General features: G+C 36.1%; 1 protein-coding gene across 1 annotated transcript in view; it reads left to right on the forward strand.

Moving 5' to 3' along the window:
* CACNA2D1 (calcium voltage-gated channel auxiliary subunit alpha2delta 1) overlaps window positions 1-9,759 on the forward strand; it is a gene marked incomplete at its 5' end in the record, with an annotated part of 194,225 nt that extends 184,466 nt beyond the window's left edge. Inside the window, one exon of the mRNA XM_031064270.1 lies at window positions 5,180-9,759. Within this exon, the coding sequence (XP_030920130.1) occupies window positions 5,180-5,216 (37 nt within the window). The remainder of the gene's footprint in view (window positions 1-5,179) is intronic.
* Window positions 9,760-13,955: the final 4,196 nt, after the last annotated feature.

Here is a 13,955-nt window from a genome sequence, read left to right on the forward strand (position 1 = left end):
AAGGTGAAAGGCCTTTCTTTAAGCCAGTAGTATTTCACATTAAAATCTAGATTAGCATCTCATGTTCTTGCTCATGCTATTTGCTCTGTACACAGCTTTCTTTAATTAAAAAGCTACTGTCCAATGTACATAAAGCAGCAGAGACTCACCTTGAGCTGAATTCTTTATGCCCAAAATGTGCTTTCTACTGAAGGTGGGAAACACCCAGAATATAATTTTAGCTGATAAGCTTTTGGCAGCAGAAAGTTATAAAGGTAATTTTGTTCATCCATCTTGTTTTTAATAACTTTGTGATTTTGGAAACGGGTTCTCTCTGGACATTAATCTGTGTAGTTATATTAAAATCACTGAAGCCAACACAGATACAATCCAGCTGATCAGGTTCACTAACCTGACAGGTTTTTTTTTTACTTTTCATCAAGGATAACAAAATAGTCATTATCACTGCCTCAAATGGCTTGCTCTTACTTTGTACATGCACGCTGGTTTTGTTTGCTATGCCTGTGACTAAAGAAAATAACTGTACAAGTTTTTAGCCCTCACTAGGAATGTCTTACTTCCATCAGCTTCCAGGTATGTCAGTGGGAGCTTTGAGGGTGATCAGCAGTCCAGGCAACTGGATATATCCCAATGGAATTGCCTGTGTCCCCAGTCTGTGCATGGGGAGCTCTACACCTTTGACAGCTTTGTCTGGTAGTCCAGACAAAGGAGGGTAACCCAAAATTTGTGAATGACCATGCGTTGAAACTAGAAATTACTCTTGAGTAAAAGTGAAGGTGATCACAATGTAATATGAAACATTTATAATACATGCTTATAAAAGGTATGACTGAGGTAATCCATTGGTATCAAGGCTCTTTGGGCAGACATTGTTTTATAAGTCAGAGTAGCACAGTGGGTTCTGATGAATTATTATCATTTAAAAACAAAGTTTTAGTACATTAAATAGTTATAGTGCACTTCTAAAGGAGAAACAAGTACATTTATAGCCTTGGTGTATATGTGTATATATGTATTTATAGTTCCAAGTGTATTTTTAAAACTTTGGACTGGCAGTGTCTTCAAGGAAATGCTGATGTATAGCAATGAGTATGTTGCTTTGATACTTAAAAATGAAGGTATGGTTTTATAAAAGCATTCATTTCCATTCTGAAAGTACTAAATAATTTTCATGGCATGTGATGCTGTAGAACAGGCTTACCTAGACTTGTCCTAGTAAGGCATGACATGAAGAAGATGACATTTGGATCTGACACTTCTCTACCTCAAGCATGCAAGAAAATTTGATGTAAGGAATGCAAGAAATTTCTCATACACTTCTGGTGAAATGAAAGCAGCCTACAACAATTCTTTCCAATTTCTTTTACAAGTGTCTCTCTCTTCAAAGAGAATTTATACACAGACATAATTTTGAAGACAACAAAGAGAGAGGACATCCCCAGCTGATCTGTTATTCAGGATTTGTGTGATTAATGTCATGGGCTGGAAAATTTCAGTGAAACTGCCTAAAAATAATTCAGTGTCTAATTGCGAAGAGGTAAAGATAAGATAATGTAAAGAGAAGATAAAACAATGCTGTATATCTTTGTTATAAGATACTTTAGAAGAAATCTCAAAAATAACATTAACATGAAACAGCTGAAAAGTTTTCTTAAGGCTCAAGAAGACGGGAAGCATTTTTAAAAAAAAAGCATTTTGAAGACCATTCAAAACTGACATTTTTCTCAATCTAGTTTTAAATTGGGGTGGAATCCTGCTTATTTCAAGGGGACTGTTGATAGTTTTAATTCATGTAAATAAACACAATCAGATTTTGTCCTCTTTTTTATCTTATATTTTCACATTTCCTGTAGTTTTGACAACAGTGAGAGCACAGAAGAAAATTACAATGTGAAATTCTGTGGGGAAAAAATTAATTTAGATAGGATTTACTGTACCTTCTTTGCCACGACTATTTTTGTTTTAGCTTAGGACACAAAAGAATTAACTGATTCCAGAGACAATATTTAGAAATTGTTCTTGGCAGAACTGCTGGTTTACCACTGCAAATTGGTCTACAAACCTCAGAAATTTGATGTGGCTTTGATCAACATGAGGTTAAAATCTCACTAAGCTTTAAATATGTGTGTAAGCCTTGTATGCTTTTGTGTAGTGCAGTTTAATGCTGTCGTTCGTAATAAGATGATGCCTGTCCTGCATGAGGCTTCCAAGATATTCTCTACTGTTGTGAATTGTGAATCCTTTAAAAACTTCTCTGTGTAGTCTTAGGGAGAGGGGAAAAAAGATACCAAAATACTTCATTTCAACCCAGTAGGAATATTACATTGTATGACTCATGAATGTAAGAGCAGTTGAGAAATTGTGGTGTGGTTTAAAAAAAACCAAAACTCATAGAGCAAATAGACATGGACAACAGAATGGAAGGTGTTTTCAAAAAGACGTGGTGGTAGGATTAATTTATCAACATAATTTGCAGTATTTGGTCTAATGCAAGATGGCTTAAGCTGAGTCCTGTATAACTCTATATGAGGAGGCCTTCTTGCTATACTGGATGCCATTTTTGCTATAAAGGTATTTTCCCTTCATGTTATGCACAATTTTGTTTAAGACCTTCAGTTTACTACTTATATTCTCCAGACATGTCCTGTCTGTTGGAAATTTTAAATCTCCTGCTTTGCTTTCAACTCTTTCTTCAAAGATGACTCTTCTAAGTAATTTCAGTGATAAGAATAATAAATACCAAGAGGTAACTCTGAGTACCATTCACTGAATTCATGTGAGAGGAAGCCTTTACTGATAATTCTGTTTTTAATGGTAGTCACTGTGAGGAAGAAGCAACAGGGTTATTTTTAAGTACTTTAAATAGAAATAAAGCTGCATGACAAGACACAATGCAGATGCAAATAGTGACAGAGCCAAACTAAATAAACCAGAATGTTCAGTGCATCTTGAAATCTTAGCATCCTAGTACAAATCTGGTGCAGCAGAGTTCACTTAGGATTTCTTGTTGACCAGAAACCTTAGGAATTTTGAACTTGTACAGTGCAATCAACCAAAAATAAACCAAACCAAAAACCAAACCAAACCAAAACAACAACAACAAAACCAAATAAAACAGAAAGCCTAAGCCAAAACTATACAACTAAATTATAGAGCTAACACATGAAGGAGCTAAATCTGGAAAAAAACTACTGTTAATAAAGAATGGCAACCAACATGAGGTCTTTGCTTTAGGACAAAATGAATTTTTATTTCTTTCTAAGGAAATTGAATGCTATTTTTTGAAGTTTTTTTGGGCTTGGGATTGTTGGGGGTTTTTGCATCCAAGTTTCTAAAGGAGACTCTTGGTGAATGCTATAATTCTTGATAATGTACTGAGTCTACTTTGTCTGCTTTATCTGATTTTCCATATTTCTTCCCAAACTGTTTTGGAAACCTACCAGCTTTAAAAAATGCATTGTGCGCAAAATAAATAACATTATAATTCTCACCCATTAAAGCTGGTATAAAGAACTCATTGAAGGTCTTTCCTATGCCCTGTAATTTCCAAATTCTGTCTTTACACCTCTGTTTTGAAGGAGTTGCCCTAACATCATATTTGGCTTTGTGGTTTTAATTTAGTCAAAAAATTTCTATTATCATTTCAGTGTATTCTGCAAAGAGGTTACAAAGAACGCCTTTATTCCCCCCCTGTCCATTTCCTGTTTATATCTGATCTGCCATTTTTATGTACTTTCTTGTTCTTGCCCATTTGAGTAAACTTGATGTCCTGCATTGCTATTCTTACAAAGCTGGGAAGTTCTGCTTAAGGAAATTTGCTGATAAATTAAACATTGTTTAATGACTCTTTCTTATTTATCATGATTGTACTTTTTATAGACACACACACACCCACACACACCTACCCCAGCCTTGTCTTAATTAACTATTAATTGCATATGCCTCAGTGGCATGTCAGTCGGAACCAGGAGCTTTTTCTTGACTGTTGGCTTTCCTCTGCTTTCTGTTGTATATTTTTTTTTTTAATTTCTGTGCCAGCAGCCAGCCTGTTACTGTTCAGACTCAGTTGTCTGTCCTTCCCTGCACATATTGCTCCTGTTCAAGAAGTTTCCCCAGTTGCTAATATACCTGAATTCCTTTCCACCTACATTGTCTTCTTGCCCTTGGAGGCTTGGAATCTTTTGGAATATGGAAAGTGTCTTTTTATACCATGGTTACAGAATACTGTGAAAACAAGAGAAAGACCAAATATTTTCAGCCTTCAGAGCTACCATGAATCTCAGACAAAGTGGAGAGGGGAAAATTTTCCTGGTGTTTTAGGTACTAATCAGAGTTTGTATCAGTCTTGAGAAACAAGGTTTAAGGTGTTACAGGCTCCAGAACAGGTATCAAATGTATTTCAGTCAGACTAAAGATTAGGTCCATCATGTGAAGGGTATTAAGCATTATAAGTAAAGAGAGAGCAAAGATCAGCAATTAATGGTGGAGAGGAATGAGGAAGAGTGATGTGATTGCTGTGTGGCATAAGGAATAGTTACTGATGCATGACAGCAGTGCAGCTGAGACAGCTTCAAACTGCATCAAGCATGTACAAGTAGTGCAATAGAAAATTTCCTTGTCATACTTGAATAGAGCACCAGAGGCAGAGAAAAGATTTTCATTCTCTTTGATCATATCTTCACCTGCAGACCATATTCATTTTATTGTGCAATCATTTGATGACATGATGAAATGGACATAAACATATTTTTGTGTTTGTTTTCTAAACTTGAAAAGTTATCTGTTCTTCTATCTTTTCTCACAATAAAGTCATACTCAGAATCTTAAAATGAATGCAATTTTAAGCAATATAGATGGTGTTTACTGGGGCCCCCAGGTATATTCCACAGCATTTCTTGATGGATGGTGTAAGTATCCCATCTAGTTCATAAGTTTGTGCTGTAAACCTTTAAAGTATTTAATCCTCCCATGTTTATAAATTAATAGTGCCACTCTTTGTATCAAAAATCAGAGGAACTTCCAGGGATTATTTTACTGTTATTTTAGCAAAATAAAACGTATAAGACCAAAAATGATGCCTCAATGACGGTTCAAAATATTGAAAGCTAAGCTGTAGGTTACCTCTCAAGCAGCTTCCCTGTAATTAATATTAAATGATTTCTTCTCTTCTTGTCGACAGGAAGATTCAGCTGACTGCGGTGGGGCCTCTGGTCTGAGTCCATCACTGTGGTCTATGGTAGCAATTCAGTTGGTCCTGCTTTGGCTGTTATCTGGCAGCAGACACTGCCAGTTATGACCTTGCTAAACCAAAACCTGCATAACTTAATCGAGACCTGGCCAAAACGATAGCCTCAGTTCCATTTTCGAAAGGGTCAGCTACTGAGACAGCAGCAGAACAGCAGCGCTCGTGTCTGGTTATCGCGCGTTGTGAGACTCATCGGGGCGCCATGATGCCTGCATGTTGGAGTGTCAGATCCTTAACCGTGTGTGAATGCTGCATCATCCACGCCATCCAAACAGATTTCTGTACCTGCCCCACTGGGGAAAGCTAAAACCTTCTGTTTATTCATTTGTTTGTTGTTGTAATCTTGATGACTTCATGTAAAAGGGCTCCCCTAACAATAGCTTATGTATATGGTTTTCGTTTCTTTTAAGCTTTGGATATCTTGAAGATTTATATTCTTTTACATGAACAGTTGTTTAAAAACCAAAAAGAAAAAGACAAAGGAAAATGTTCTCCCCAATGTAAATTACTAGCACCGCAATGGCTGCTTTTAACATCACTTTTGTCCAAACTTGTTGAGTAAAATGAAAATATTGGCCAGTCTTCACCAGAAGTTCAGCATGATTGGAATGCTTTATGATGAGTGGTTAATTTTCCAAAATGAATCCTACAGCCAGCTAAGCTTTTGTTGGTTGATATTGTATGTAGAAAGGAGGGAAGGGAGAAAACTACTGTTTTTCAAAATTCAAAGGTACTGGAGAGTGTAACTAAAAAAGTGATTTTCATCTTAAACTTGGTGTAATCTTCTGTCAGAAAAAAAATTGTTAATTTAAATGTAATATTCACCTCCTTTTCACAATGCAGTTACATATAAAGCTAGTAGAAATTCTTCAAAGGCTGAAACAAAAATGCTTGTGAATAAAAAATGTCTTTGTGATATTTGAATGTTGGTTTCCAGGGGTATTTTGCATGATGATGATGCTAAGTTATTGTTTTTCAGTTTGTTTTCTTTGATGGTAGAGTATAGTTCATTGAAAAGATAACAGAGTGATTCTTGTATTGTGTGAGAAATTGAACATTGCAATGTGTTGCAATCAAATCATATTACATTATATTATGAAACAGAGCTCTGAATATACTGTGCAATGAAAAAGCTGAGAAAATAGGGTAAATATAGCTATTGTAACAAAATGGTTGAGGTGGATTTTTTACAAAATAGTGATCTCACATGAAAACCTGTGTACAGATATTTTAAGAATATAAAAATCAGATTTAACACATTTATTTTTGGAAGTATATGTTCTCTAAGGTTCATATCAGGTTCCCCCTTTGTTTCCTTCATATAAACCCACCCATAATATTAAAACTTATGCTGTTGCTATTTAGAATTGAAAATAGCATATTTAACAGCCAAATGACCTGGTTGCTGCGATTAGAAAAAATATAAACAAATGGGGAGCCTTGAATCTATATGTATGCACATTGATACTTGATTGTGAATAATAACTCTAGAAGTTGTTTTTATACAACCTCATTGGTGATACAGGTTGGTGCAGTAAATTACAATATTACAGTGTAGCATAGTGTTGATGCAAAATATGATTTGTGCTTTTTTTTCTAGTTTTCAGAACTAAACAGTATTGCAAGACAGCTAAACCAATGAATGTGCAACTCTGCTGGTATTGTACAGTTCTGCTAACAACTGCAATATGCAAATATTAATATGGCACAATACACTAGCTCATTAAAAAATAAAAAAATGCAAATCATCGGTATGTATACGCTGGCAATTGATTGATATAATTTTGATCATGCCAAAAGCTTAAAAAATGATTGGGCATGCATTAATATCCTATGAAAACTGAAGAAGCTACTCCAAGCCATGGCATGGCTTGAATGATCAGATGTCTACTGTGGTTGTACTCACGGCTGGTTCATTGTTTTTCATGTACCTTGGCTCCAGCTGTGTATTTTCTCATGTTTGGAAATACAGTGAGTGAAAAACAGAAATCCTGATCTTTTGATCAGCGATAAAATCTAGGTTTAAAAAAAATATACCTAGCAATGTCAGAGGGTAAAAAGTACAATTAACTGTTTTGGATGACTTCAGGTCCTCCCCAGGGAAGGTGAGCTAATGTTGATGATAAGGGTGAAGATAAACTTGGAGCTCTTCCTTGTGGTCATAGTGCTGTAGTTCTGTTCACTCTAGCACCAATTACCACCTGATAAAAAAATTGGTTTGAGTGTTTCTAATGCCAAGACTGCATCCAGTGATTTTTCTTGATGTGGTCAATTGACATTTTATGGAAGGAACAAGTTTTCTAGGATTAGGCCAATAATTACTGCGCTCACTGCTTTTACTCTGAGGTTACTTTAAATACTCGTTGGTTTGCGTTGTGCTCTTTTAATTTCATCTTATTATTGTAAATTCTCTATAGTTTTCACTTAGCTTCCCAAAAGAAACCCTTCATGGACAAGTTGCACTGTTTAAAACACTTTGCTGGTAGGCCATATTCAGAGTTACTTTATAAGTATTTGATTGGAGTTTGTTGGAAGAAAGAAAGATGGCACAAATTCACGCTGCCACAGGAAACATCTGTGGCTTTTGCTCTTATCCCACTTCCCTTAGAGTGCTCAGGTGCAAGAGGAGGGAGAAGCCCATGCCATGCAGACACACAGCCCTCCTGGGTGATCCAAAGAGGGAAATGCCCTTTGTTCCTCTCCTCTGCCCCTCTATATGACCTGAAGAAATGTGTTCTACATAAACATTTAGCCTTCCAGCTAACATTATGATGTTCTATATAAACATTTAGCCAACATGATTCCTATCTTATTAATACTTTAGAAAGTAGTATTTTAAATACTTAGAAATTATATATTATAGTATATTCAAGTGATTGTCAAGACTTTTTTTAAATACCCCAATATCTGCAAAATGAAAAACATAGACCAAAAATGCAATCTGAACTTCAGCTATCTCAAAATGTCAATACCAGTCTGATAGAAATAACTCGCATGAATAAATTCTCATGCAGAAGAGTATCCTTATTCTCACAGTGCATCATAGTCATCTTCTCTTATCTTTGAAAGAAGAACCTTGATCCTAAAGTTTAAATTAAAATATTTTAAAATATGATATACTGTAAAAAGCTGTGGTTTTTAAAGTCAGATACAAGGCTCTGTCAATGGATGCTCAACTACTTTAAATAGCATGAAGGGGACTGTTGGGACTGGTTCAGTTCACACAAAAAGTCATGCAACGTATTGTACATCTGACAAGTAACCCCCAGTAAAGTTGTTACAGCATGGTACTGTGCAAAACATGATCTGAGGACTTAACATGAAAGGTTTCTTTCTAGTTTTTTTTTTTCTTTTGAACAACCAGCATTACTGCCGAAACACTGACCGTGGTCCATATTTGTAACAGGTTTTTAACATGACATAGCAGGTCTGATTGACAAGATTTTAAGGTCCTGTACCTTTAAGACTTTAGTATGATCTTTTTCATGTTTCTAATGCTTGAGGCTTTACTGCTTAACTTGACAAAAACAACAGTGTTGCTGCCATTTGTAAGTTTTCCTACAATATTCCTTTTATTAACTTAAAACCTGGCCTTACTGGTTTCAAATAGGCAGTATCCCTTTTAAGTGACCTTTGCAACCCAAGTGTTACTTGCTGTGGTTGAGAGCTTTTTGCTGTCACAGAAGAGACATTAAAACCTTTTTTTCCCATTAACACATAACAAACATGCTTAGTACAACTTAATTCCAAAACACAACCTCAGTACCACTGATCCAAAAATTCAGATGCTAGCACACTGGTTATTAAGAAATATATTAATGCCAAAAAGGCATTGCAATGCACTCCAGTGTTTTTGGAATGTCAACCTAAGGTGAAATCTTAATAACTCCTTTCTTGGGATAAATTTTACCCTAACTTCATCAGACATCCAAGCCTTTAACAAAGGCCACATTTATTATTATTTTGTTCATACCACAATGTTAATATTGTTAATACTCATTGTACACTACTGTAAAAAGATTAAAACAAAGCATCTGAATACAATTCAAGACTTTTGAAAAGTTAGCCTCACCCTGTTCCCAGCTACTTGCATCTGTCCTGTTTATGGTTTAAAAGAAAAACATCATCATGAAGAAATATTTCACTGAGGCTAAAGGGATACTGTCTTGTTCAGATGCCATGAAATTGCGATTGTGATCTGACAAAGCTGTCTTCTCTTCTTGTGTTGTATGGAATGTCTGGATCATGCTTTCTGGGATATTTTTATTGAAATGCTCAGTGTGCGTTTCCGCAAAAAAAGACTTGGCTGCTCTTACAAGGCAAGCAGGTCTTTCTCCCTTTTCTTGTGTTCTCTTGACACTTTTGTGGAACTTGACAAGCCTGGAAAAAAAATAATTTTTTGTAAAAATTTGTACAATAATGTTATAAAAAGTTTATAATCCTAGAACTGTTGTGTTAATTATTGTGCAAAAACAGTATATTCAGAATAAAAGTTTATCATTTAAAATCAACAACTATTTTATTGTTTATTCTGTATAATAAAAACATGTAAATAAGCCTATATTATTTGCTATATAATACTTCTGTGTTTCATGTAATTAAACCTAAGTGTCTGAGGAGAGTGAAGACAGTGACTTAATGCAGGTCCTCATGGGGTTCAGAGAAGGACACGCAGCAACCTTAATTTCTGTTTCATTTGTGACTCTGAAAATTAAAAAAAAAAAAAGAAAAAGTGAAAAAAAAGAAAAAAACAATGAAAACTGAGGGTCTATAAAGCTCTCAGTAAATTAGGAGTCTGAGACAGCTGAAATATTCCTGTTGTCCTGAAACAATTGCTTTTGGAAGGGGTTGCCATTTGCTAACTTATAAACACTGATGAAGTCCAAGGGTTCATTCACATGGAGAAGCAGAGTAAAATCAGATGGCTCAGATGGGTCCTGCCCAAGTTGTTGTCCCCACCTCTGACCAAAACTGAGTCATGATCCAGTCAGCTTCTGTACTGCTGCTGTTCTTAGCTGAGGACTATAATTAAAGTGGATGGATGCACCTCAATAAACAGGCTTGGGGTGCTCAAGAGGTTCTTTGCTGGGTTTCAGACTTCCTGCAGGGGCACTGGCAATCTCTGAAATGCAGGGCAGAAAGCTGAAAGTAGCAACTGCTTTAGAAGCCTGAATTTAATCCTTGTCTGCGAGTGTGACACAGCCTAGAGAGAATGGCAGTTATAAAATTCTGATGGATTTACTGGATCCCTGAGGAGTAGATAAGAGAATAAGAAATCAAATGCAGATTCTAGTGCTGCAAAGTAATAGATCACCCATGTGGAAATGCTACAAGGCAGTGCATGACACTGTGCATCAACATCCAGAGATTACCAGCCTCAACTAGATTAAACATTGCTTCCTAACTACATGATTATCCCCACATGCTGAATGCACTCATCCATGTTTTCTGTAGGCTGACTACCATTGAGATGTAGAAATAAATAAATCCCCAAATCCCTTTCTTGTGCATGTTTAGTTTAATTGCTGCATTAAAATGCACTAGTCATTAAGTAAAGGAAAGGACACTCTTGAACAACATGGTTTTTAAACAACAACAAGGTTTTCCCCCCACACTTCTGGAATTTATAAGCATCTTTGACCTCATCAGTTTAATATGGGAATGGCTGCACTGCAGTGAGATATTCTATATTCATCCCTTGTGCAAATCAAACCAGAATGCACTTGGCCTGTCATATAGCATTATTTTGAGAGATGACTTCACATTGTCCAACGCAGCTCTATTGCTGCTGATCATCTACAGAAATCAAGACATTAGATAACATGAATATTACAAAACACCTTTATTGTCACATCTATTAATCCAGTGTTCCTTGTAATGCTTGACTGAAAAATGCCCACCCTAAATGGTACAACATTTTCTCTGTTGCAAAAGACATTCAGAACGATGTCTCTCTTTCCAATAATTTGGAAATATACAAATATATTTTTTCCAAGATGTATATGGGGGAAGATGAATGAATACTTTCAGGATAATTGTTTAATCTAAATTCTAACTGTATTTCTTCTAATTTTTTAAAATATTTAATAATTTCTCTCTTTGTCAGATTGAAAATATCACATTCTGAGGAGCTGACTTTCCTTTTAAACCTTATTGAGAAACTCAGACACCTTTTAGTGGAGTCTTCCCTTTCAATAGAACATCCACCTTGCTCTTCCTTTTTGGGTTTTTAACCTTGTTTCTCCTCTGGATATTACAAATCTTTCCTTGACTAGATCTCCAAGTGTACATCCCCTGTTGTGTAGAACAGGTATCTGAACTTGGTAATCAGTGTTTCCTTTGAGGAAATGGTAAACATGTTTGTGATTTGTCTCACCTAGCTGTAGTTGTCAATTGCTTTTGAGTTACTGAACAGTGAACAGAGTTTAGGAGCTGGTTACACATGCTGCAAGGCTTAGCCAGGCTTTAACCATCTGCCTTAATGATTGGAAGATGAATTCTTTAAAAAGACTTTTCTAGTGCTATTTCAGTTGTATGCCTTTTCAAAGAGAAGAGTTAACATATTAAGCAAAATTTGCATCTTCTACTTCATCCATTACTCTTTTTTGGTTTTTTTAATGTGTTCTTAGCACTGATAGTTTCTGACAGCTGTTTTGAGAAGCAAATATGAAATATAGGATTTCAGTGGTATTCACTCTTCCTTTTCAAGAGTATCTTTCAATTATTTTTTTCAGCCACTGAATTAGTTCTTTCCTAAACAAAATAAAGCATGTGGATTTGGAAATGAAATATCACTCAGAATTTCCATTTTAGCCTCTGTGGCTTTAACCCAGACTCTTCTTATGACCCAGACTCTTGTGATCTCAGCGTCCGTTCTGTGGCTTGATTATTAAAAAATAAATTTTTTGAGCATTGTAATACACACACTATGGAAATGTTAATTAACATGCCTGGAACACCGACTAACAGCACAGTGTTTTGGTATGTGTGGTTAGCGTGTATTATTCCTGTTAGCTATTTTGAGAGTCCAAGTACTCCACATTATGATATGAGTTAGTCAGTTTGCCATATAAGCACTGGGATCTTCAGGAATTAATTGATCTACAGGAATTTATTAGCTCTAAGAGAAATTGCAGTCACTGAGGGTCCCCTCTGCCTAAAAAGATACTGTAATAGCTAACTTCAAGTGGGTTGGAAGTTAGGAGCTGTTTGTCCTGTTGGTCTGTAGTCTGCACAAAAGAGAAAAGACTCCATATAATGATATAATCCATATAAGGATTTGCTTTTGATATCTTTTGGGAATACCAATCTGGGAAATAACAGGCAGGGAAACTTTGAGAACTTGGGGCTAAATTTTATGCAGTGGGATGCACTAGGTGAACACTAGATGTCTGTGTTCCTGAGGTGGATAGTGGAGATCCATGATATATAGAATTTCTCCCTATGGAGTAGGGAGAACTATCCCAATGACCAGCAATAGACTCCACTGGGAGTCTTACTGCAGTTTGCATACACACGTTCCTGTTGAAATTGAGGCATGAGGATGCTGGATCGAGAGAAAATCCAAACAGTGGAGATATATTCATTCAAAACTTGACTCTTCTGTTTTTCTGGATCAACCCAGTTCAGTGTCTGGACTCAGTAAATTCCCCCTAAGACAAGGCAGATGTGAAGTTTAGGCTCATAGCTCCCAGGGAATGATACAGACCTACATCTGCTTCAAAGGCCATTGCTATGCAGACACAGTGGAAGAGATGCCAAACTCCAGGCTCTGAGAGGAGCTTGTTTGGTGCCTGTGGTTGGAGCACAGTCTGAGCTAACACTGAATGCCTTCCAAAGCAGAGGGGAGATAGTAGTGAGGGTGAAGGGAATGTTACTCATCTTTTGAATCATGTTCTTCCATGTATAATACTTGTCTCAAAAGTGTAAAACTTGGTTCTAGTCTTTTTTAGTCTGGGAATATCTATTCTCAGAGAGGAGAGAGAATCTGAGCACTTACATTTAGAGGCAGCAATGACCTCTAGCCTATAGGTTGGATGGCTACCTTGAATGTTCTTGCTGTCAGGCTGCTGAAGATATGTCTGCAATAAGAAGACGATTAATCACCTTTATTAAGCATTTGTTGTCTTGTGTTTTAATGGAATTTAATTTGTTGATAGAAATTGTTATTATTTCATTATGGAATGAGACGAAATTTAGAGATAGGTAGAACTTCAAGATCTAGAGGGTTCTGGGAAGTTAAATATCTGTAACTACATGCAAGGTATCACAGTTTTGTGTGTTTGGGGCCTCAAAGCTTGACTAAGTCACATTTTGGTTCATAAATGCTGTGATTTGGGATTCTGAAACTATGGAGTGTTTCTAGGACATTTCTGAGAAGGGCATTTATGTCATTAATCACTTGAACTTTCTGATTTTTTTTTATATTTATGTCCAGTTCTAATCTAGAAAGTCATACAGTGCCCCAAGCTCTAAAATCAATCCTTAATTTTCAGTGAGTGGAAGGTCTCACCATCGACAAGGAAAGCAGCTGTTCTGAAATCTAAGCATTTAGGATTAGAAATAGGAAGTATTATTGACCCCATATTTGGTTTCAGTAGACTATTTTATGGCTTGGAAAATAATATGTTGCTTGATCATTCATCAAAAAATTTTCTAACCACTTGTGATGGTATCCAACTTTACAAAACCCTTAGCTGAGGCAGTAGCA

The sequence above is a fragment of the Geospiza fortis genome, unplaced genomic scaffold (genome assembly GCF_000277835.1).
Source record: "Geospiza fortis unplaced genomic scaffold, GeoFor_1.0 scaffold888, whole genome shotgun sequence".
Lineage (NCBI taxonomy): Eukaryota > Metazoa > Chordata > Aves > Passeriformes > Thraupidae > Geospiza > Geospiza fortis.